The following is a 27,641-nucleotide window of genomic DNA, read 5'->3' as shown; positions in this document are numbered from 1 at the left end:
CAGGTAAAGGAAGATAAATTAAAGGAGCACGAAGCACTGATATTCCCCATCATTGATTATTTACATATGAACAAATGTGAGAAATTTAATCCTTAGAAATTTCATTTTAAATATAATGTTAAGTTACATTACACCTTTATAGCACAATAAACATTTTTCTGATTATGTGAAAGTGGACTTCCAAAAGTACGCTCTGTCAAATATTAAACTATCTCAAGCTGATTACATATGTTAGGACTATTGGAAAGGAGTAAATAGAACAATGAAGTAGTTCAGAGAAGTCAAGAATTTTATGTTGATACTCCTACTGACTCATTAACTCTACTTCTACAAGTACATTAAATTTGGAGTGCTTTGTTACTTTATCCATTACATGAGACATGACATATTTTACAACCATGACAAAAAAGAATAATAGTTTTTGTGAAAATTATTTAAAAGAAGAAAAACTTGGGGATCCTGGGTGGCTCAACGGTTGAACGTCTGCCTTTGGTTCAGGGTGTGATCCTGGGGTCCAGGATCAAGTCCTGCATCAGGCTCCTTGCAGGGAGCCTGCTTCTCCCTCTGCCTATGTCTCTGTGTCTCTCATGAATAAATAAACAAAATCTTAAAAAAAAAAAAAAACTTCACATGTATAAGGCAAAAAGTCATAAATGGACACAAAAAACAATTTTTAAAAAAATATTAACATCAGAATGCCATGTTTACCATTAACAGATTATGTTGAAAGATTTCAATGTGATAATAACCAAGGATGGATAGAAATCGAGAGTTTACTGGTATACCGATTTTTGAAAACAGACTCTTTCCATTTCTGTCAAAATTTAACAAGTGAAGACATGGAAACGTACAATTATGAGGATCTTTCCTGTGTCAAGTACTATGATAATTTAAGTGCTAGTTTGTAAATGTAATTTTAATAATAACTTTATGAGGTGGGTATCACTATCCCCATTTTCTTGGTCAGGAAATAGAATGATTCAGAATATTAATTCAAAACCTTTTCATTCAAAGTTGTAGAACATTTTGAGTACTATGTTAGAAGTTGAGATCAGAATTTCTGTGCCTCTGATGACGTTTTTGGAGTCCTGTGGCGTATATGGATTTGAACTTGCCTGTTAACACACGAAAGATAATGGAGATTCTAATAAATACTTCACCTATTCTGTTCTCATCAAGGATGTGTGCATAATAACAGACAGCTCACAGCATTCCTGTAAGACTCAAAAATCACATGTGCAATTATCACATAGACTGTTATGCAGGAGACAAATATTACTGGTATATATAAGAGAGTTTTTTATGCAATTTCTAATGAAAACATCGTTGATGAAATTAATTTGGTCCTCTTTAAAGATTATGACCACTGTAGTGTTGCATTATTCTGAATTCAATTCACTTTGAAAATTGAAGATTTGACGAAAATGTATGGATTTTATAATATGCACTGTAGCCAAGTGCATATTTGATGCAATGGTTGAATCAGCTCATTCAGTCACTAGGATAGCAGAGTCTTTTATGTTTCTGGTTTCCAAAATTCACCTCCATGCATTTCCCTCATCTTTTATGGCTCTTCTGGGCCCTTCCCTCCTCTCCTTTCCTTCCTGTCTTTCCCCTCTCATTCTGGTATCAGTACTAAACACGAAGGGATTCTGGTGTTAGCTCAGATGCAAGGAATTCAGCAGCTGCAGTCAAGTCATGATTTGCTCGATACCCTGTAAGTAACCCTGATTGTGGCCTCAGAGGTTTCCTCTCTAAGAAGGGCAACTTTAGTTTATTTGCCAAGATTATTTAAAATGTTTATGGGCTTCAAAGAACTAAAATTAAAAGGAAGTAAGACATGTAGAGTTTGTTAAATCTGATACAAGGTATTAATGGCACCTGAGCATTTCCTACTGCCTTATAATAAACATTCTGAAAACTTACAAATCATGTCAAATACATTCTGGCAGAGATAGGTGATTATGTGTGTGTTGAGAGGTGTAAGTTTCTGAATGGGAATATTAGCCATACTAATCTTTTCAAAAGTGGCCCAATTAATGTAACATGATAAAATGTTATTTGATTATTACTTTATGTTCTATTGAATTAAATCAATTCAATGGCTATATATTTTCTTTATTAGCACTTATTTAATGAAAGAAAAAAATGATAGTTTTCATATATTTTGGCTCAGAAAACTGTATTTTTCCTCTGACTCTAAACACTGAACACCAAACATTATAAAATATATTCAGTTAGTAAAATAGATTTCCTACTATTTTTCTGGTAACCCATCTTATTCCTTTAATAGTGCTTTTCATTGGCCTATTGTTCAAAATATATTTTATGCATTTCAAATGCATTTTATTAAAAATTTACTTTCTTTTCAGGTAACCTCATTTACATACTTCAATTTATATATCTATTTTATTTAAATAAGACATGGTGTTTATTCATTATTTTGGACTTTAATATACAGATACATTTTTTCCCATTTTTCTTAATATATGATTTTAGAAAATAGTAATTAGTTGACTTTCAGGATTTATAACATTTCTCCCATGATTAAAAAAAAATAGCATTAGGGGCAGCCCGGGTGGCTCAGCGGTTTAGCGCCGCCTTCAGCCCAGGGCGTGATCCTGGAGACCCAGGATCGAGTCCCACATCAGGCTCCCTGCATGGAGCTTGCCTCTGCCTCTGCCTGTGTCTCTGCCTCTCTCTCTCTCTCTCTCTCGAATAAATAAATAAAATCTTTAAAAATAAATAAAATTAAAAAATATATCATTAATATTCTTACTAATAATTTCTTAACCACTTAGACTAAGGGTAAGGAGTTGGTAAGAATTTTCATTCAATACCTGATTTTTAAAGTGACACATGGATGGTTTGATAGAAATTCTGCACTGTATCTTCAGTAAACAATAGTCAGCTGTGACATGTGGACAGTAATTCCTTTCAAAGAGTCCTTGTGATGCTGAAAAACCACAAGAATGAGGCTTGAGTAGTTTTTGCAGCCATCAGGACTCCAAGATAGAATTGTATCCAAAATAGGAACCGACCTGAACATTTATAGGAAAGTAAACTAGTGACCTCCTTGAGTGCACTCCATGGTTTCTAGAATCTGACTTACAGTTTCCCTCTGCTTTTAGTGTTTTCTTAAGTCCTTTAGAAATTAGGCTCCTTTAAACAAATCTCCCTGGAGGAAGGGTTGTCTTCTCAGTATTAGATTCAGATGCAAGGGAAAAGTAAGGCAAAGACACTGACTAATTTTATATATCTTCAAAGTGGATCAGTCTGAAGTCTGCTTAAGATGGTTAAGATGGGCACAGCCACCTGGGAAGTCAGGATACACCCCTCGATTGAACCGATGTAGTACCTGTATGTCTATAGTTTGTCAACTTACACAGTTCACCGAATATAGCATCTTACAGAAAGTTGAACTCCTTCCCATTCTCCTAGGCAGCTGGAAAGATACACACCATTTCTCATGGCTCAGTTTTGCATCAAACACATATGTTAAATCAGCAGCTGGAATCAAGCAGCTATTCCACGAAGATGGACTTTGTGGTAAAGCAGGAATCTGCAACCTGGGAGATATTTGTATTTCCTTTCTTTTTACATAGATGTGTAGATGGAGGGAGAGAGAGAATATAAATGGGTCTTAGGCTGCTGATAATGACATTTCTGACAACATCATTAATCTAAATTCATCTTTTTCCTTTTGTGGAAGTGAATATACCGGATATATACTAATATGCTTTCTTGGTGTAGCAGCGTCTACACTTTTACATTGTTGTGGTGTTTTTGCATTAGGGGAGTGAAATGCTCGTGAACCTTTCCATTGTTGTAACTGAGAGTTGTAATTTGAAAAAAAAATGATATAATATATAATATTATTGGACAGAGTCCCTGAATAAAGAGATAAACGCAATCCAGATATCTCTATTCTGACTGCTGTTATTCACCTTTACTTTCATTTTTTATTTATTTATATTTTTGGTCCTTAAAATCCACTTTGTTATTCACAATAACATTTTTATTGAAGGATTAACTTCCTTGACCCTGTTTTGCAAATGAAAACTGAATACATGCTAAGCTGGTAAAAGAATCTGTTTCGAATCAATAGCTCTCAGTATCTTCTTTGTTTATCCTACTAAACCATCTCTCTTTGCACTAAGTTTCAATAAAACCAAATGGCAACCGTATGACTGTTAGAAATATTTTGAACATCATTGAAAATCAAAATTTCAACCATCTGAGATGAACAAAAAAACCAGATTCTCATAACATTGCTATTGTTGGATACATTTCAAAGCGTATTGTCATGCACCTGAATTTTGGGACATTTTTGCGATTCTTGAGGGATTTATTTTTATATTTTTGTCCTTAGTTGTTATTCATTTAATGCTATGATGTATTATAACATGTCTATCAAATTTATCATGGCTCAAATTGCAGGGCCTTAGCAACACTGTTTTTTGCCAAGTGAATGCAATGGAGAATTTGAAGCCACACATGCATCTTAAGTTTCAATACAGTCCAAAATGCACATTAATCCTTGAATGTCATTTACTTTTTTCAAAGGTCAAAGTTAATATCAATTTTATATCATTTTTATTTTTATTTTGTTTTAGGGACTTCAAGTCATGTAATTTTTTTTTTCATGGTAATTGAATTCTACAAACATCTGAAGGCTTCATTAGACCTCAAAACCTTGATGTGTAATTGTTGGGAGATAATTTTTCATGAGTCTTTCACACAATTCTGCACATCTGATGAATAGAAGCAATGACTGCCTATTTTGCAGAAAATTTTAGAGGGTATTCACAGTGAAGAGTATTCCACTACCTTGGAAGGTGGTGTCTCCCTCTTAAAAGGCTGGTTTGCAAGCCTTGAGAAATAGTTTCCCTTGGGGCAAAGGGCAGGTATGCTTACTGTCCAGTATAATAAACTAACATCTTCCTCAAAATGTAATGGCCAGCATGCTTGTGACTATTTTAAATATTCAGTTTCCCTTATCTCAGGGCTCCTCTGCTGTAATGTAACTCACTGCATATGCAAATTGTCAACCTGGCCATCTTCATACTGTCACCAGGAATTAGAGCTTGGGGAACTAGATTAAGAAACGCTAACTCTAAGACTACTGTTATTTTTGTGGGCAAAATTGTCCTTTACTCTGATTCAGGAGCCACATATCTTGTGCCAGCATCCATGAAACTATTTGAGTAACTTGTTATGAGTTAGACAAAATCACAGATCTTTTACAATTCTTGACAACATTGGGTTATAATTTTTTGTGGACATTTTAGATGATGAAAGACTATGGTCACTATGTTAATTTTTGAATATGATTCCCATGATGAAATCTGCTGACATGTCACGTGTATAGACCACGATTTTTGATGAAAGTGAGTAAAAATCTTACCTACTTAAAGCCACAGGAATGAGCATAAACTTTCATGCACATGCATATACGTATTTTTACTTCTGCTTGGGGTTCAATATCCAGTAAGCTGAGCAAAATGTTTACAGTTTAAATTCAGCATTCAGAAATAATATTAATAATAATTATTATAATGGTCACTTATGGTGCTTACTATATATATATAGGAGCTTACTATATATATATATATATATATATATATATACCACCTATTCTAAATGCATCATTTGTATTAACTAATTTATGTAACTCATATTTGGTTGTAGGATACATATTTCCATTCAAAGCAACTGAAGAATCAGTTTTATATTTTAGGTAGAAGATACATGGAAAATGAAGCTTTGCCATTAAAGTATTTTTAGAAATTAGACTTTACTCATATTTTGAATTAATCTATTTTCTAATATGGCAAAATAAGATGGTAATTATTGTGTTGAATTGCCATAAACCAAGTCTCATATGTATATAAATTTAGATGGGTTTTTTGAAATCTTTTAGATTTAAGATTAAAATTTAAATGCACTTGCAAAGTAAGGCCAACACTTAAAATAGAGACAGTATATAAAAACTTTCAGAGAGTTTGGGGATTTTAGAGTGTGTGTATGTGTGTGTGTGTGTGTTTTAACTGGAAATTTTAATTATATCCTTCAGTGGTTGAAATGAAATTCAAATATTTGACATTGGTTTACAAATTATTGTATATTTGGTTAGATATTGTCACCCATGTATCAGTGTACATACTTTTAGAGTATAGTAAGCATTTTATACTTTGGAAGGTTTATTAGAATGATTTGGACAGTTCCTCTGGGGTTTTGGCCAATGACTTCTAACTACGTAGTTAGCAGGTGTTCCAGGTCAAACTGACATGTGTAGTTTCTACATGTCATCCTTGGTATTCTGCTTTTTTATGCACTTAAAAAACTTTAGGAATGGATTTCTACTCATTTCTAAGGGTATGTTAACCATCATATCATAGATTTAGTGTGAACTCTGGGAATATTTTTCTTGGATATGTTCTGTATCAAGGCAAAAAGCTTTGGCCAATGTTTGACTCTTTTTCTTTGATTTGGTTATATAGCAATAAATCACCCTTATGTCCATAGGACATTACAAAACTTTCCTAAAATCCTATATATATCATTTAATTTTTATATATTTCTCTTTACCACGTTTTTAAGAGTGGTAAGGAAAACAGGATGCAAAATTACAGTATCTAAAATTTGACACAATTTCAGGAGACTGAGAATCTTAAACTTTGTTTTTAGCTTTTATGCATTCACAAGCAGAACATTCTTGGAGATTGTCATAATTATATTCAAATTGAGTGCTAAACATACTAACTATATTGTATTCTCTGTACTATATGCTAGATAGATATGTGTATGTGTGTGCATGTGTGTGAATCAAAACATCTTTCTTGTTTTGTGTTTGAAGTGATAACAAAATTAATATAACTTATTGGTTCTAAATCTTAATATGCATTTAAAAAAGAGGAACCATTCACATTTAGAAACAGATAAAATAATCAACCAATAACTTGTGTTTTTCTTTTTAAATGGATCAAATCCCTGTTCCCCTTATATGACATATTGCAGTGAGCTGTTTTATGGTAGTAAGATACCTCCTTTTATAAGTTAGAATTTGATCAGAGACCAGAACTTGTATGAGAGATGTCAAAAAAATGGATTTTATTACAGGGATTTAACCTTATATACAGTTGTGGAAGATGGTGACAAAAATCTATGGAATTCTAGAATCTATTACCTTTGAGTCAAGTAGTGGACCTGAAGTTGTTGTAAGTCACCAGGATTCGCATTAGGGAATAAAAAGCTCATGTGAAGTGGGAAGAGCAAGGGCACACTGAAACCCACAAGGATACACTGGGACTCACAAGAACAAACTAGAATCAGTATCTCTTTCACTACCCCCAACTTTGACGATTTGACTGATCTACAAAAGAAGCTGGTGCTTTTTGCTGTGGAGTTGCACAGGTACCAGGACCAGATTGTACAGAAGCTAACAGGAAATATCTTGTAGAAGGCCAGTGGCTGCCCCCCACACACAAGGTAGCCAGCAGATTACAACAACTTTGAGAATTTTATGGTTGCAGTTCAACTTCTACCTTCCACATCTCATGCAGATTTCTTTTAGGGTCAATTTTAACCAGTTTATGGGAAGGAGAATTCTAGGAAATGTAATTCCAGCTTATATAAGTTGACGCAGTACAATTCTGCTATAATTATTAAACAATTGCTGTATTTGCTGTTTGGCTGACAGTGATTTATGTCATCTACCACTTTGATAAAGAGTCATTATAATTTATATGCCTCCACACTTGGAAGACTGGAATTTCATGAACATTCTAATGAACAAAATATAACTTTTCTTTGTACAGATTAATATTCAGTCCACCACTTCTTGCATTAAGTATGGGATTAAACTCCATTATCTGTCCTTAAGAGGAAGGAACAATTCATGATAGAGTTCTCACCCAAATCATCTTACAATATATGGAGTGGTGCAAGAGTTAAACAGATATGGAAATATTCAAATCAAATAAGCAGATGATTTCTTAGTTTTTTTATAAAGTTTTTTTTAATTAATTAATTTATTTATGATAATCACACAGAGAAAGAGAGAGAGAGAGAGAGAGAGAGAAAGAGAGAGAGGCAGAGACACAGGCAGAGGGAGAAGCAGGCTCCATGTACCGGGAGCCCGACGTGGGATTCGATCCCGGGTCTCCAGGATCGCGCCCCTGGGCCAAAGGCACTAAACCGCTGCGCCACCCAGGGATCCCGATGATTTCTTATTTTAAGAATAAAATAGCATGGCCTACTGATTGATTAATACATACTAAGGCATTATGCTAAGTACTTTACACTACTATAAAATTGATGTCATTTTTAGTTGAGGAAACTGAGACTCAGAGATCCTAGGTAACTTTCTGATAACCATACAGCAAATGAAAAATGTTATCTGAATAATTCTAACCCATGTCTGACTAAACTTTTAAAGCATCAGATTAATACCTCCATACTATTTCTATTTTGTTATTATTTAATTACTCTTGCTCTATCATTTTTTTAAAGTTTGTTTAAGTGTTTTCTACACCCAACATGGGGCTTAAGCTCATGACCCTGAGATCAAGAATCACATGCTCTTCTGACTGAGTCAACCAGGTGCCCCTGTATGTTTTTCTTAAATTCTCTGAGAATATCTTTTCAAATGTAAATAAATATCTCAGAAAAACTAACATCTTTATAAAATATTAATAGATTTTAAAATTCTAAAGTTTCAAATTTTCACTGTGTTCAGAAATTATTTTCAAAATTAATATATGTAATACCTATGCACACATATATGTGCATAGGTGTGTATATATACATATAATATACATTATACATTATATATGTATTATTGTAAATGGCCAAGGAGTCTCACTTATTAGGAGATAGGTTAAGAGAATATTTTATATTGTTAACTAAATAACACCATTTAGTACTTTGGACATTAAGCAATACAACCAAAAAATTTTTCACTTTTCATATGAGACAAGACAGAGGGTAGAGGAGAGGTATATGTCATTGAAATCAAGCATGCTTCTACAATCTGGATTTCATTTTTATTTCTCCTCATAGCCATATCTCTTATCTGATTAAAGATGCAGTTTATTTCCCTTATTTGAGTATTAAATTCTATTACAATAAAGAAGATATGCTAAAATTAAATATGCCAACTAATTCTCATCACAATAATCTCTTTAGATTATAACTCTATCTACTTGCTGTAAATCATAGACTTAGATGCTTTAAGGCATAAACACTTAAGTATTCAACACGTTGCATAAAATTGGAAAACACATACTATCGTTGAAATCAGAGTAGGGATTTTTTTTTTTTTGAGTAGGGATTTTTGACTACTAATAGTTCTCCTGGTTTGGCAGGAAAATATTTAGGCTGGTTTCACATAATATTTTACAGTTGTATGCATTCATTTGAATATAAGACGAAGAAAGGTTATACGAGGCACATATTATGGACCACTCACAATCAAGTAACTCCAGTGAATGGTACAAATGTGAGAATTAATTATATTGATGGCACAATATAAAAGAAAATACAAGATAAAATGTATTATTGGTTTCTCTGGTCTGCATGGAAGCTCAAAGTGAAATTGCTGAAAACTTCTTTAAATAGTAGAATAGAATTGCACTGAGCAACTTTTGCTACTACCATGTTGTATAAACAGTGCCTCTATGCATAGTCCTTTTGACAGAATTTGAAGGTCTCAAGTAATTTTGAAAGGAAAATGTTTATAGAATCTTAATCAGTATTTTTAGAACTTCAGACAAATGGCCAATCCTGAGGTGAAAAGTAAAATGATTTGATAGCCTTGTGTAGGAGTCTTCATTTAGTCTATCATTGAAGCTACTTTAAAAAATATTTTTCTGTTATAGTTGTATAGATGTTATAGCTTGATTAATAAATTAACATGAATAGGCTCTAAAACTTAAATAGCAATGAAATAAGGCCAATTTTGTTGTCCTAATTGAATCGTTTTTAAAAATTCTCCAGGGGCTCCTGGGTGGCTCAGTCGTTTAAGTGACAGACTTTGGATTTCATCTCAGTTCATGATCTCAGGGTCATGAGATGAAGCCTGTGACTGGCTCTGTGCTGAGCATGGACCCTGCTTAAGATTCTCTCTCTCCCCCTCTTCCACAGACCCTCCCCGCTTGCTTGTGCACACACTTTCTTTATTAAAAAAAAAAATTCCTGAAATCGAAACGAAACAAAGCCTTAAGGTGGGAAAGTCACTTCTTTTTATTATTCTGTCATTCTTAAAAATGAAGGTGAAACCAGGGGTGCATAGCTGGCTCAGTTGGTTGGGTGTCGGACTCTTGATTTCAGATTGGGTCATGATTTCAGGGCCATAATGTTGAGTTCTGGGTCATGCTCCAGCTCAGCACAGAGTCAGCTTGAGATCCTCTCCCTACCCAGTTGCTCCCCTCCCATTTGCATGTGCACGTGCTCTCTCTCAAATAAATAAAATAAATCTTTAAAAAAAATAGTGAAGGCGAAAACATCTCCCAAAATGGATGGAACAGCCTACAAAAGGGGAATGAAATTCCAGGTCACAAATTCAACATTAGATGGCTAATATTATAATTAGAACACAGTCAAATCTTAGGTTTTTTTTACATATGCCTCTTTGAAGAAGAGATATAACATCTTTTCATGATTGCTCAGGTATTAGGAAGACATGATTATGGATGATCTGGTCACAGCTGTAATAGCACAGTGTTAAAAGAATAAAAGACCAAACATTATTGCTAGATAAGTATGGGACAGCTTAAATAGAGAGAGGGATGGAGTGAGTGACAGGAACAATCTCACGGATTACTGCTTTGGCACGAAGATTCTAGTATTTGGCCAGCTTGCCAAATAAATTGACCAGAGAAAAAGAAAGTCAACAGATTAACTACAGGAATTAAGCTTATTAATGGATTTTCATGCAGAAATATATCCACCCATCATGATAGGATAGGATTCCTTTGCTTTCCCAGATGATAGATTATACATTAAAATATTTCTGCATAAACTACTGAAGGGATAGACTTTTTTCTTTTACATGAATGTTCACTGACCTGAGGCAATGCTATACTACACCCATTCATTTCAGGTAGATTTTTTTTTGAACCAGAACAAGTTGTTTGATTTAATCATGAATTGAATATATTTGAATAGAAATTGTTCATCTTCATAGCCTTCTCTCCTCTTTTCTCTTATTTAGAGTAACATTTCAATGCTCCATCCATAATTTAAGAACATGCAAGGAGGTAATTGGAATTGGAGGTAAATTACATTCTTTTGTAGAAAGTATAATTATCGGAAGTTAGTTAAAAACACCTCAATTCTGTTTTAATTTTCATGCATGGAGCAGTTGTTTTGACAGATGGATGGACTTTATTTTTGTAACCGTCCGGGAAAAGTCTGCGTAACATAGTCTAATCAGTGTTACATATTTGTAATGTTTGTTTTTGAATCACGGTGCATTTGGCTCCTACATCTTCTTTCTGGGGGTAGACATTTTCTTTCTAATTTATTTTTCCAGGCTAATATCTCTTTTGTGTATTTCCTCTATCAATTTGATCTGAAAGCCCCAGAAACCTTTAAAAAGTAAGTGCGAATGGTTTGTCACTAGGGATGATGAATCATTGCTCCTCAGGTGTGGCCTTGGAGTTTACTGGTTTATTACTGCCTTTGCTTTTACTTGTAGGCAAAGTTAACAATTTATAATGCTGTTGGTCTGGAGTACATTTCAGTAAAATAAGAGGTCGGTAAGGTTGCCTGATTCTCGGGAAGCCAACTTGTTGCTTAACTTGTCTGTGCAGATCAACTTAAGTTCCAAAAAAGATCAAGATTTGAAAAATGAATTCATTTTGAACTGATTACATTTTCTTTATTACGTTGTAAATCCGCTGGTGCTGAGCAAAGCAGTGCAGTAGTTTAATGCCAAAAAGTACATTACATTCTAAGTTTTAAGAATTGTCACGGTTCAAGAAAAGGTCAGAATCACTCTTCTTCTGCCTCCCTAGAACAGAAATGTGTGAAGTGTGTTTCCTTTTTCTGCCACGCTTCTTTCTTTTTAGAGGACTGTCCAGGCTGCTTCCAAATAAAATGAATATCCTGTTTTGGAACATTAAAAAAAAAAAAAAGCAAACCACACACACACACCCCAAAACCCCTTGGCAGCAACAAGCTAGAGAATGAAAGCAAATGAATGACAGAATTGATACTCTTTTATGTGGGTTTTCTGTTTTAAGGAACAATGTCCCTTTCAAGTTTTTGGTTCTTCTCTGTCCAGTACTTTTAATTCATTATGTCTTTGGAGCAATTTTTTTTAACCAATTTGAAAGTATTTCATTCAAAATGAATGAAATGAAAGAAAATATTTCTTTGTTTCATTTCAAATGTCTTAACCTACTCTATAAACCTAAGAAATTTCTCTCCATTCTATTTGCATCAATCTTTACTTCAAAATAATATTGAGCTAGCCCCTGGGCATGGCAACAATACAACCTGCTTGCCAACAAGGAGAGTCATTGGGGAAATGAACAGGATCATTCCAGGCCTTAGGCCAATAGGGCGGGTCCCCTGCCTTTGTAGCACACATAGACTCTGTTATCAGTATTCTCAGAGGAACTGTTTGCCAGGTTTCACAGCTATAGTCCTGTGACTGTTTTTCCCCCAGCAGCTCTGTGGAGGGATAGCTGTCACATTTTAGTGATGCTTCTCTGACAGTTAATAGAAAACAAATTAAAATTACACTATTCATTGTAGCTTAATTCCATAGTTTTCAAGAATCCTGAGTTTTTAATTATTCATTATTGCTAATCAATTGCCCAGTCTGTAAGAATATGAACTCACAAATTCTATGATTTTAGGACTCCTAACTGTTGCAGAGATGACATGAATCTTCATTTGTGTTCACAAGTATCCATGCTCATAAAATATTTCCTCTTTTTTTTTTCATTGTGGAAAAACTAGGGCCTAGTCTCAGATTTCTAGGAAGCTCTTAGGTATTACTAATTAGATTACAGAATTTGGATTTGTATTCAAAATTGCATGCATATCTTTAAAGGCATGGCAGGCAAACTGAAACCCTGTGCTTTTCTAAAAAGAACAAGACATCCATCTGGTTCTGCCACTATTATTTATTAGAATATTCGTTTGCTTACCAATATATATACACAGCCAGTTTCTTGGTTTCAACATATGGTGCCGGAACTGATTATTTATAATCATGAATGCTATAATATTGAGTCCACAATTAGGGATGGCTGTCTTTATGTAAAAGCAGAGTATGTGGCCACCTACATGTTTCAAAAAAAGGAGTGCCATGAAACGTTTCCCTGAAAATGACTTCTTTGCAAATGACTGGATATTCTTTAAAGTACAAATAAGTCCTTTGGGTAAGACTCATGAATGCCTGATTTGTAAATGAGTTTATCAGATGTTTTCCTCTCCACAACCTCTTTCCTCTGCATAGACATTCATGCCCTAGCCTCTTGGGATGAGAGAAACTGTTACAGAATGAGGAGTTTGTTGTTGAGAGTCTTGGAAGTTAGATTTTATCTGTTTCATCTGAGATGTATCTTTATGTATGGGTAAGATCTCAGAGTCAGGAAATTTATCTTCATAGCAACTTGCTAAATTAATTGATTTCAGAGCTTAATTTTATATGTTATAATGCTTTACCAGACAAACAAGTCAAGATTAAAGTGGCAAAGCAGTGGTAGAAATTAGACATTTATTTTAGTTACTCCTCTAAACTACTCAGCCTACGTTAAGAAAGTATCGGGAGTCATAACTAGGAAGTTACATATTTTACCTTACATAGGTTTACTTCACCTTTGGGACAATGTATTTATAGACATCCTTGGGTTTCATCCCAGAAAAATCAGTGACGATGGAAAGCAATTATTTGAATTTAAATAATAATTATCCGCTCAAGCTTGGTTGTGTGCTCCTTATTTTGGAGGCATAGAGTTAAAACCAAAATTATCAGCAGCAAACACAGAGGATAAGCATCATGCGGAAACATACTTACATCATTGTAACACCTCAGTTATAAACTCTGGCTACCAAAGTCCAAATGCATTCTGAGCTTTCACTTAAAAAGTCGCATGTCACAGGGAGTGAATTTGGGAGTGTTACCCACTTAGAGCTGCTGGGATCGACTCAATCTTCTGTTACGTTTGCCAACACTGCTTGCAATATAGTCTGCATTTCATCTTTATCTGCATTTCTGGTTACATATTTGGTTCTTATTCCCAAATGTTTATAGGCAGAAACACAAAATTAGTTAGGCCAGTCTATCACCAATAACAAAATCATTTTCAATGAAGTTTTTATTATTCATCATATGAATATTCATTTGACTATTTTCAAAATAGATTTTATGTATTCCATGATGAACTCATGCTTCTACTCATATGTATTCAATTTTTAAGATGTGTTATGTGGTTAACAGACCACAACATTTTATTTGAGGCTATTTTGACAGTTTGGATTTTTCTTTTCATTTTTTTCTTTTTATAATATTGATATAGGTTTGTATATTTAAAAATATTTTGCAAAAATTGAGTCTTCCCAGCCCTGGAATTTTTTGGCAATAAAACTATCAGTTTATATTCTGATTATCCAATTTTTCCTCAGATCTTTTATCAACAGGGACAAAAAGCTGAGATTCCTGTTCACAGAAAAATAATTTCTTTCACTGGAACTACAGATAAAACAAATAGAGAATATAAATATCTCTGTCCATTTTCTTTTTTCTTTCCAAATGTTTACTTAAATTATGCTTAGTTAACTGTCCATTCTGTTTTTTAAGTGATCTTTTATTCAGAAAATAAAAGCTTCTATAAGTAATGTCTAAGCTTCTATAAATAAGATTGACTAGAATATCGTCCATCTGATTGACTAGAATAACTAACTGCTCTTTATCTGAGGGGATTCATGGTTCATTGGGCAGGTGATCCATGTATGGGTTCAGGATGTCTATGAACCTCCAGAAAATATTTGATAATTACATTCACTCTACAAAAGATCTTTCTGCCTACAGATACTCTATACTCTAAATCTTCTCTATCTTGTACAAATATATCCACACTGTCTTTGAGGTTGAAGTGACATTTTCACTTTAACTTCTTAGGCTCTATAGAGCTTACCAGCGAGCAGAACTGCAGTTCAAAGTCAACTGCCCGTCACTATGGTTATTAATAATGTTTACAATTCATGTCTAATAGAAGGTTGTATTATCTTTTATTTTTGTTTTGTTTTTCTAAAATTAAACTTACAGCTGATTTTTGCAAAGAAATTTCACCAGTGTATTCTTTAAGTATCTTTAATTAACTGCATAATTTCCTGTTCCCCTCATCTCTAGAAAAATCACCTGTGGTTACTGATTATCTATACCTTTATTCCACTTTTGTATAAATTGATTGCAAAGAGTTTTAGTGGACAATTACGGAAGAGAATGTTTGGCCCCTGAAGAGTAAGAATGTCTATATTTTAATTCATTTAATAATATGAACAAACAATAGAAAAATAAGCCCTAAAAATGTTGTGAAAAGGACACAAAAGGAAAGAAATCTGTTCAAGCATGCCTAGGACCCTCGAGGATCCTTCAGTCCTGCTGACTGCTAGAACTCACTGGTCTTCCTTTTGTTTTACAGAAAGAATGTGCTAATTTCATCAAGGTGCTTAAGGCTTATAATCAGACTCACTTGTACGCCTGTGGAACGGGGGCTTTTCATCCAATTTGCACCTACATTGAAATTGGACATCATCCTGAGGTAAAGCTGGCGTTTAAAAAATGGTATTTGCCCATGACCTCTTCCTATTCAAATGCTTCATTACTAATTTCTTCAGCTCATTTAGCTTCTGGTTCACTATTCAGTGGGACCTCCTTCAAATTCAAATGCTGTTATTAATTTTAATCTGTGAGTGCAAAAAGAATGTGACCATCACTCAGCAATAACTATGGAACAGGAGGGAGGAAGGAAGAAAGCATTTGCTTTCGCCCCAGATTACAGAGTCCCATCCATTTTGCACGTGCAGCAGATGTCAGCAGGCTGAATGTGTACTGTTTTCTCCTTCATTCGTATATTGCTTGCTTCCCCCTCCTTTCCATCCCCAGCCACAAGTCCCTGCCACCACGGTTGTTTCCTTCTGCCTGGGGGTCGAGGAAAGATGCCATACATGTGCACAATGATCTGATCTCATGTTTGACCTAAATCATTCACATTTGTGTTCTTGCCCATCTAAGCTCGGTCTCTGGATTCTGAGCTATAATTTTGGCAGTATGGGAAAGAAAAAAACATGTTTCTTTAATTTGTTGTACAAAAAAGATGTTTCAGCGAGGAAATGAAAGTTAGGTAAATTTCAGTAAAACTAGAGATTAGGGAAATACTTTAAGGTTAGGGAAATACTTTAAGGAAAAGTTACAAGCATTGGAAGCAGGTCCACGAATTCGGTCACACCAGCAGCCTTCAGTTATAAGCTCTTTTATAATTTTTTGGCACAAAGTGCCAAGAAGAACAAAAGCATTCATGGGAGAAAATAATTTGTGGCAGAATTTTGTTTCAAGTTGGGATTCAGAAATAGTCAACGAATAAAGGATTCGTTCCCCAAATAATTCTGAAATCCTAAAGATAAAATCTAATTTACATGTTAGCCACTTCTTTATAGATTCTCTCCCTAAATTTTCTTAAGGTACCCAAAGTAATACAAAAATATGTTTTCAACCCAAAGGTTTAGAAATCAAAACAGTTTGTGCCCTAACTTCTTTTGTGTGTGTGTGTGTGTATGTGTGTGTGCCCTAATTTCTTTGTATAAGGAGACACCTTGGAGACTATGTGGTTTCTAGACTAAACACAATTGTTATTACTGGATCAATGATCCTGGAAAGACTAAGGTGTCACTGGTGCCCATTTGCCCCTCATGAGCCTCTCCCTGCTGCACCCTCCTCCTCCTCTCCCACACAAGCCTGCGTAGCACACTTGCTTCAGAACCCAAGAGTTTTAAGTAAAAACTCACTTTGAGGAAGGGCAATTACAGCTAAATTCCTTGTTTCATACTGATAAAGTTAGAAATAATTTCCTGCACATGGTCCAGGAGACTCTGTGAGCTTAACGTTTTAGCACCTCCTGGATAAAGCTCTCCCTGTGTGCTTTGGCCTCAGCGACTCCTATAGTCAGGCACCCCCCAGATTCGGGAGAGGCCGACTGCCCCACTGTCCTGTATTCTGAAGAAGCCTCTGGAGAACCTCTTTCCCATTGGTCAGAGACTGTGCTGTCAAGGGCAGTGGGATCAGGAGCGCTGAGTGCCTGGCACTAGTTAATAGAAAAGACATGGGCCGCGGAGTCGCATCTGGCTTCTGATCTTGTCCTATGACTCACTAGCTCTGAAGCGCTGGAGAAATTCCTTAACCTCTCTGAGACTTTGTCTCATAGTATATAAAACAAAACTGAAAAAATAACCCTTTGATCTCCAGTGTCCCTATATTGTAAGTGAGAGGTGGACTCCAACTGCCTTCCAATCCTCCTAGTAAGGGCATGACCCGCTGACATTTTTTGTTATAGAAACTCAAGGAGTTCTAATCCCATCATTGTTAAACACATGTCCTCTGTCGCAGAATGCAGGGCTTTCATCTGACCTCAGTTGAGACCAGATGCTTGATCCGGAACAAGCCACTTACTTTCTTTGTGTCTCCATTTATATGTGGTTGTTGAGAGAGTTTCACATTGTCTAATACGTAGTAGGTACTGAAAAAATGTCAGTTATCATTTTTAAAATGTAAATCTGCATCTCAGACTGTTGCTGTCTTTCATGTTAGTGTTACCTTGTCACTTTTCATCAGATGTTATAAATTATTGCACTGGGCTCTTATTTATTTTTTTTAACAGATGATTCTGTAGTTATCTTAGTTTCCTTCATTTTAAAATTCAAAGCTTCGATGATCTTGATGGCCATTTAAATTAAAATACCATGCTTTGTTCCTGTATTTTTATCATTTCCCCCAAAATATTGGTTTCTTAAAAATCTTTGAATTTCCTATTTAGTAGAGTTCACAGCATATTCCTTTTATAACTCATCAACTATTCATTGCTCCCTCGTGGGTGGGCAGGGGAAAGGAGAGGTACAGGTTCTAGAGCCAGGCCATTTACCCAGGAAATTGGAGGAAGCCATTTTTTTCCACTGAAATAAATAAATGAAGCTTCCCTTCTAATTTCCTTTGAGGTAAGATTATTGGGATACAAATATTTTCCTGAAATTCTGAAATTCAGAGCTTTTGAGAGAGGTCCTCCTTCAGAAGCTCAATGGCCTTAATTTGCATGGCAGCTATATATTGGGAAATACTGTTCCAGACTCTTTAGGGGGTCAGATGGAAGATGATTATGCAATCATCTGGGGGAATTTGGGGCAGTCTAGACAGTCAATCTAGGAAATTCTGGAAAAGATATTATCAAGATAGCTTGTCTAGACAACATAAAATTTAATATTCAAACGCTTAATGTGTCTTAGAGAATCTGTTTTAAGTTAATCTATATACTGTTACTTAAAATCCTACCCTTGGATTTAGACAGTTATGCATGTAGGAAAAGAATGACAGTCATGGAAAGACTGGAAGAGGAACATATAACAACGTATAACAATGAAGAGTACTTGAGGCTATGATTTTCGGATTCATTCTCATGAATTTTGAATTTACAAACTTTTTTTTTAAATTTTATTTATTTATGATAGAGAGAGAGAGAGAGAGAGGCAGAGACACAGGCAGAGGGAGAAGCAGGCTCCATGCACCGGGAGCCCGATGTGGGATTCGATCCCGGGTCTCCAGGATCGCGCCCTGGGCCAAAGGCAGGCGCCAAACCACTGCACCACCCAGGGATCCCTGAATTTACAAACTTTTATGTACAGGGATGACTTTTCATATAGAACAAGGGCATAACTCTGTCTTATGTTCTAGTTTATAAGTAGCACTAATACATTGCTGTTACCTGCCTCACACTACATAAAATAATGAAATAGTACCCTTTTTAAACTGTGTTCTGCCTTTACATATTACAGATGATTTTGTTACATGCAAAATTCTGCTTTTCACCTTTACCATGGCCTTTGAAGACATTTTAACCTTCAGTTTTCTCTTTGCAGTGTTATTTCTTTAAAATAACTCGGTGTCTTACATTGAGTTCACCAAATTGTTGAAAACTCATTGCTAGAAAATGATATTATGGACTTACCATTTCAGATGACTGAAAGCCACAGAAATAAAGACATCACGTTAGAAGCAATTCAAGAATCCCTTTATCATTTAGTAGCCACCGATCTTGTAGGAGGAAATTAACAGTTCCTTTAAATAATGATAAACAGGGCAGCCCAGGTGGCTCAGTGGATTAGCACTGCCTCCGGCCCAGGGTATGATCCTGGAGTCCCGGGATCAAGTCCCACATCAGGCTCCCTGCATGGAGCCTGCTTCTCCCTCTGCCTGTGCCTCTGTCTCTCTCTCTCTCTCTCTCCCTTCTCTCATGATTAAATAAATAAAATCTTTAAATAAATAAATAAATAAATAAATAAATAAATAAATAAATAAATAAATAAATATAAACAGTTTGCCAAAAAAAGAGAAAACTCTTGCCTAGTCTTCCTGTTATGACAGTAGACCTTAATTTCGCCTCCCAGTATTTTAATAGCAGTATTTATGTTTCTGAATACTGTATTTCAAAATCTACTTTTGCCATATAGTGAATGTCTTCTGACCACACACAGTATGTCATTGATTACTGTATTAAACAGATTTTCTGTTTCCTGTAGTACAATTGGGAATTGGTAGACCTATTAATTAACTCTAGTTCTATAAGATATGTGTCAATCAATCCTTGGGTATTTGCCAATGGTACTTGACACTGCAGATAACTGACAGTGAGGTCACATACTTTATACACATGTGTGTGTTTATCATAAAAATGCATGCAGAGTTCACGGAAGGAATGATTCAGAACTAGAGTACAGATGAGTTTTGAATTTAAGCTCTCTGCATCCATGCCATTCAAATGAAAAGCATAAGTCATCCTTACGAGACAGAATATTCCCAAATGGCTTATAGTATATGGTATTTCCCCTTCAAATTTACATCTGTTAATAAAAAAAATGTATGAATTTAGGAGGAGTATAGCTTTTCAAAAAAGTCTCTGGATGTTTTCTCAAATTCCAAATGGGCCTTTTCAATATACTGGCCAGGAAATCTAAAGAAAGATGGACTAGGATGAGAGCTGGAAAATATTAACTCTATAAATACTCTCATAATGTCATGATCTCAATTTATGATAGAACCAAAGGGACATTAAGAAATGCAATGAAGCTTAATGGCTATCTCCAAGGTCATTTCCACAATGACAACCAATATATCTAGGTACAAAAGAAAATGTTTTGTCTGGTTCTTCCCTTCCACTAAGAATAAGGCTTTGCTTTTATGTAAAATTTTGAATCAAATGCTCTTAGTTACCATCTCCAAGGCCAAGGTAGTGCTCTGTTGACTAATTTATACATCTAATCTAACCTTTTCTAATTGAGTCATCTCTCTCAATGCATTAGGCTATTTACCCCAACAGAATCCAAGTTGGTTTCTAAGAGGAAATACTAAAGCTGAGAAATTTAGAGATCTTGGTAAAACAATGAGCAGGTAACATCTTTCCATCTTTCTTAGATCATACATTGGAGTCTGAATTTACTTTGTACTGGGCTAACTGAAGTGGGAAAAGTCAGGATTCCTTGGAGATTTCTTCTTGACCACTCATTACTTCTACCAGAGGCAGTGTGCTCCTCATTTGCACTACTGGCTGAGCAAAATGTGGTTAGAGCAAGTCCATAATGGTTTCTAGGTTTTTCTTTCTTAATCTTTCAATGCTTCAATCACTTTGGAAGGTGGACTTGTGTAAGTTACCATCCTGAATAAATGATACCACCAGTTATATTGCAAATTAAATTTTAAAATACTCTGATATTTGTATTTGAGAAAAAGCATCATAATTCATAAATTCTGAGTGAACTGAACAGCTCAGCAATGTATTTTTCATGAGCTATTAACATTCTAAACTCTAAATATTAGCAGTAAGACAGTTTTTCAAAAGTAATAGAACTAGCAGCTAAGTGAGATAGCAGGCAGACCTAAGTTATGATTAGAAACAAGACTAGAAAAGAAAAAAAAATGTTCACAAATGGTACAAAAAAGAAAGAGTGAGAGAGTGCCAGAAATTCCCCACACCCTATTTAAAATGTTTCAAATCCCCATTTTATTTTTTGACTTGTTTGCTCTAAATATTTGCTATGAAAACACCATAATTATGATATTAATATTCTTTTATCCTCTACCACTTATTTGGTTCCATTGTAAAAAGTTTTTTCCTCACAATATTTCACTACGTTTTAGTCCTAAGAACAATGCCAGATAAAAATGGAAATGTTAGCATTCAGTTTTTAACTTGTAGGATTTTTATTTTCTTGTTTTATCATATCTGGTTCACCTATTGCCAGAAATATAATTTGGACACAATTAAGTAGTTTTCTAAAGGCCATCCATATTGGGGAAATATCATTATCAGTTACTTACTAAAAGTCTTTATCATATATGGTACTCAGTTTCTGAATCTTCTTCATTCGCATCTTCTTCATTCATAATCACTATAGATATAAGGACTGACTCTATATGGCATATTAATCAAAATATGTTTTTTCTCATGAACTCTCAATAGGTAGTTTGGATCTAAGACCTTACATTTACTGGATATAGCTTATCACTGGAGGTGTATACTACCCAAGTTACTCTTTCTCCTTAAGCCTTTTTTTTATTGATCCCACTCATTCCTCAGATAATCTATTTTAAGGGGAAATTTCTATCCATAAAAACTATAATTTATTCATTACCAATATTACATTTTATAAGAAACATAGAGAGTACTACTAAACCCCATTGCCTGTTTACCTCCCTGGCCCATTTTCATCTTCTGTTCCATTCTCCTTCCTCCATTATGACCCTTTCTTTGCCCTTGAACTCTGGGCTTGTGTTTTTCTTCTTTTATCTCTTTGTCTCCTCATCTAAATTATTTTCTTTGTAACCATACTTTAAGATAGTTGGAATACAGGTTGGATATACAGGTGAGAAAATATGTTAGTTTGATGTATTTGAAACTTAAGAAAAAGAATAGACTTGGGTGAATTTCCACAGATCAGAATATATTTGCCTTCTCTTGCAATATGTTTCAAAAGGGCATCAGTAGATTTGTTGCAGATGGCTCACTTTGATGACAATCTGAGAAAAATAATATAAGTACATTATTATAAGTAAATTATTTGGATAACTACTTCATAATCATATAAAACCTTAAGATTTTAGTTTCTTTGCTTGCTTGAGTATTATGATGATGTGAGTGCCAAGAGCAATCCTTTAATTTTCTTGGGCTAATGAGAAAGAAACAAAACTTGACTTGATATGCAAGTATCAAGAACAGGCCAAGAATAGGCCAAAGTAAGGTCATAGGTTATATAGAGGAACATTTTGCTGTAGCTGATATAGAGAAAAAGGGGTTATTTTTTTATTATTTTTTTAATTTTTATTTATTTATGATAGGCACACAGTGAGAGAGAGAGAGGCAGAGACACAGGCAGAGGGAGAAGCAGGCTCCATGCACCGGGAGCCCGACGTGGGATTCGATCCCGGGTCTCCAGGATCGCGCCCTGGGCCAAAGGCAGGCGCCAAACCACTGCGCCACCCAGGGATCCCGAGAAAAAGGGGTTAGAAAATTAAAGCATTCCAGAGCACAGAGGAAGGTTGAACTACTAGGCCCAAAATTCATAACTTCTGGACACTAGAACCATGTTCATATTGCAAGAAGGTACTTAGTTTTTAGAATACACAATATCATTGCATTACTATTGCTAACTTTTTAAAAATATTTTATTTATTTATTCATGAGAGACACAGAGAGAGAGGCAGAGACACAGGCAGAGGGAGAAGCAGGCTCCCTGTAGGGAGCCTGATGTGGGAGTGGATCTGGGGACTCCAGGATCATGCCCTTGGCCCAAGACAGTTGCTAAACCACTGAGCCACCCAGACATCCCACTATTGCTAATTTTAATTTTTTTTTGTGGTTTTGTTAGTACTTAATTTCGATCATGAATAACATGTAATTTCACAAATTTACTTACTTTTATTATTATTTTTTTTAATTTCACAAATTTACTTACTTTTAGAGAATATATGATGGAAGGAAACCCTGACAGCACACTAAGAGGTTACCTTGTGGTAGTTTTTAAGCAGATAGCATTCCCTGTTCCCTATGTTCACATCTGAGGACACTCTGCTTGCCCTAGTGTAATGTCCCCTGCTCTAGGGCTCCTCATGGATCTCAGCTGCTCCAGACATAACACATGTGGTCAATTTGGACAGGATGAGAGCTGGGGAAGTAGAAATAACAAAGGCTGGTGATGAGAATCAGCATGAGGTGATGAGAATAGCACTGAGGTGAAAAGGAAAGACATAATGAGAAAACCAGGACTTCTGGAATAAAAGTTTTACTTATTAAATAAATTTGAAGGTATACTAGAAAATAATGGAGGCTTAACATTTATATCTTAGGTTTTTTAGAATTGTAGCTACAGTTCTGCTTGCTTGCTACAATCAATGCCCACATGATCTTAGATGAAATCTGTATTCAGACTGATTCAATAGAGATAAAACTGACTTTAATAAAATACAGGAAACATTTTTCCTAAGCAACGTTTTAAAAGTAATGGTGAAGAATACAAATACAAATGTCTACCTCCAAAGAGTTAACATATATATATATATCAAATACCTAACTTCGACATAGTGAAAACATCAGTAATAACAGCAGTTATACTCCCAACAGCAAACAGTTATTGAGCAATAAACATGTGGCCTGCGATGGCTGCTTCACATGTGTTACCTCTTTCAGTTTTCACAAAATCTGATAAACTAGATACTTTTATTAGAGTCTCATTGTACTATTGAGAAAATTAAGGTTTTCATGAGTATCTTGTATTGTACCTGAGGCAAGCATCCTATTCAGTGGTTTGTGTCTGAATCTACAACCTGTTCCTTTAAAAGGAAGTACCAGCAACATACAGTGGGAAAGAAAGGATGAAATCATTAATTCTACTTTTTAAGGGATTAAATTAGAGATTTTTGAGTTGTATTATGTTTCAAAAATACTTGATGTAAGCCTTGTTTCAACAAGGTGATGACTGTAAATAAGAGAAATTCATGAAGTGAACAAAGGCATTCACATTTTAGCTGGATTTAGACAAGTGGATGAAGTATTGATGGATGTGGGACATAGTGAAGACTAGAAGGATGAATAAAAGGACATAGTCATAAATGGGAAAATGGCAAATATCCTAGTGTGCATAGAGTATAGTGGTTTCAGAAAAGGAGGCTGGAAAATTAGGATCAACTTGAGTTTGGGGAAGTTAGTCAAGAGCAATACAAATTTTAAGAAAAGGCCACTATCATTGCCATGATTGGTTTTTAAACATATTTTTGTGTAAACATATTTTTGATATAAATGTAAATGGGTGGGGGTACTGGGAGATGAATGGACATGTAGATATGTCCATTTTGAGACTGTGGCAAACATTGAGTAGTGTGATATAATGAGAACCTGAACTAATATTGAGTGAAAGATACTGAGTAATATTTAAAATTCTCATAGGAAAACAAGAATAAAAATAATACCTAAATCTCATAAGCCACTAGGTGAACTGCAGCTGAAAAGAGAACAATGTTTAAATTCTAATGAAAAAATGGTTTCCCAATTCTTTTGTGATAATTAGGCAGACATGTGTTATAGCATATTGTGGTCCATGCACACTCAATTTTCACTTCTAAGTCTACAAATAAGCTGAATTTATGTTGTGCATAAAACATTAAGCTATCATATGCAAACTTATGTGAATTTCTCACCCGCAGTGTATCACAAAAGCATGATTTCTCCAAGCTTGTAAATCCAGAGAATGCTATTTTGTGTAATGCATATGCAAAAGCAATTCAAACACACTTTGTTTAAAAAATAAAAATGAAAAACAAACAAAAACAACTAACAAAGAAATAAGATAAAAATATATAGTATTTAGAAACAGTGATTTTAATGAAAAATCTGTGCTTATTTTTAATCTCATTATTACATTATAACTTATACCAATTCTCTGAAGTTGTTATGAAAATATCATTGATTTATCCTTCGTTATTCTGTTCAGGATCTTTCCTGCTATAACTACTCCCCATGATTTTCTCATTATTTTTATTACTATTAATGGCTGTCATTATTGAGATGCTTGATGACTTGGTCAATATTATGGCATTTGATTTTCACAACTCTGTGATGGAAGTATTGTCTCCATTGTTCAATTTAGAAAATGAAGTTTCAGAGTGGTTCAACCATATATGTATATCATCACACAACTAGTAAATCTGTTGTCATAACCATCATAACATGTGGCCTTTCTGGTGACATAAATCTTGATGTTAGATATTGTATCATATCTTATAGGAATGATGCTGCATCTTTTTGGTTTGTTTTAGTTTTTTTTATTGTCATAAGAATAGTTAACACAAGATCTACTCTCTTGGTACCTTTTTAAGCGCATGATTCAGTATTGTTAACCATAGGCACAATGTTGTAGAGGTCATCTATGGAATTTTGTCATCTCGCATAACTGAAATTATTGAGCTACTGCTCAATTCCCCATTTTCCCCACCCACAGCCCTTGGCAACCACCATTCTTTCTGTGACTTTGACTATTTTAGATTCCTGATTTAAGTGGAATCATCGAGCATTTGTCATTCTGTGATGGCTATTTTACTTAGCATAATATCCTTCAGATTAATTCCAGCATTCTTCTCCATAGTTAAGATATAGAAACAACCTAAATATCCATCTACAGATGAATGGATAAAGAAAATGTGCTAGATACATACAACAGAATATTCTTAAGCCTTAAAACAGAAAGAAAATCTGCTCTATTCAGCAACATGTACTATGTGTTCATTAACACTCAGCTCTCAGTAAACACTCTCAAAACATTGAATTTCAAGTAAAATGAATTACAAGTTGTATTATTAGGAACATTCTTCAAAGAAACATCAAATTCTTTGTATTAAAAATGTGACAGTGGCGTCAGCTGGGTAAAATTGGATGGCATTGGCAAATTCAGAGTCCTTTAAAGGATATGGTAATAGTGTAATCAGGTGGTCATGTTTCAGTAAAAGAAGTGCTAGGGTAGCTCACAGAAACACTTTCTGTTTCTACCAATTCTCTATATAATCTAGACAGATATTGAGCAAAGATAAGCAAAAAGTACCTACTCGTGCTTCCACTCAGACACACAGGAGAGTGGGAATGTTTTATAATCCAGGAGAGTTGTAACTCTCTTTTTACCCAAAAGGGAAACTCAGAATCTGTAGCAGTAATAGCAATATATTTTAAATAGAACGCTTAAGATAGAAAAAAATAAAATGAGTTATGCAACTCTCATTTAAAGTTAGCAGTGAAACATGTCCCTTTACTTTTTATTTTGATTATGTACTATTTCAAGAACATTGAAGTCTGCATGCTGATATATTTAGAATTCTAGATTCTCTAATAAACAGAAAGTATGTAATTTTATATGGCATACAGATTATCAGAGGACAGAAAACTCAGTCTTTATTCCATGTTTCCTAATATAAATGGACCTTATCAAGCTATTTCTGCTTATGAAGATATTGAAATATTAATATATTTGAAAAAAGCTACATTTTTTTACTCAAATTTAATTTTGTATTTAAGAGTATTTAGAAATTCCAGCTAGAACAAATGCATTTAGAAAAATGTGTATCTATATGAAGAGGCATCCTTTAATCATTGCCTAAAAAATTGAATGGCATAGGCCTTGAAATTTTAATTAACAGTTATTTGTATCTTTGCATATTTTGCTCTTTGCTATAGTAATTTAAATCTATTCCTATATAAGAAATAGAGAATGTGGTATCAGTGACTAAGTACAGCTTTGAAATTTGTACATTTACATGCAAGAAATATATTGTTTCAAATTGTCAGAAATCAAACTGTATAGAATGACTACTTTCCATTTTTATTTTATTTTTATTTTCCAGTCTGACATTTTAATTCAATTTTGCATCTTTGGTCACTGAAAGCAATCTCAGGAATTGCTGAGTGGTTAAAAAGAGAGTCTAATGGGATCTAAAATCAATTCACAGGTCTGTCACTGATTCATTGTGTGACTTTTGCTGCCACTGAAATGGCATTAAATTGGTGTCCTCAAAATTTTCACACTTCAAGATTTCTCGTGTGATAAAAAAATACTTACCTAATATGCATTATGCATATTCACTTAAGAAAATAGATTAGTGATTAAGTACAGAGCTAGCTTCTATTTTAGCAAGTTACCTCACTTGAGATGATCACAAAGCTTTCTGCAGAGGCTAACCATCTGAATCTCTCTAATGTTGCAAATGGGGTTTTGTATACATGCCAGGGTTCAAGCTCCTTTTAAGTGCTTTCATCCTGGCAAACTTTTCTTTTGATTTACATTTATTTGGCATTTAATAGCTGTCTTACCTCATATTTAAATTA

General features: G+C 34.5%; 1 protein-coding gene across 1 annotated transcript in view; it reads left to right on the top strand.

The window, feature by feature from the left end:
- Positions 1–27,641, top strand: part of SEMA3A (semaphorin 3A) — a 200,021-nt gene that overhangs the window by 60,004 nt on the left and 112,376 nt on the right. Inside the window, 1 exon segment of the mRNA XM_055300759.1 lies at positions 15,663–15,782. Within this exon segment, the coding sequence (XP_055156734.1) occupies positions 15,663–15,782 (120 nt within the window).

This window comes from Nyctereutes procyonoides, unplaced genomic scaffold, assembly GCF_905146905.1.
Source record: "Nyctereutes procyonoides isolate TBG_1078 unplaced genomic scaffold, NYPRO_anot_genome, whole genome shotgun sequence".
NCBI classification, from domain to species: domain Eukaryota; kingdom Metazoa; phylum Chordata; class Mammalia; order Carnivora; family Canidae; genus Nyctereutes; species Nyctereutes procyonoides.
Note: the sequence above shows the minus strand (reverse complement) of the source record. Positions and strands in the feature narration are given on the sequence as shown.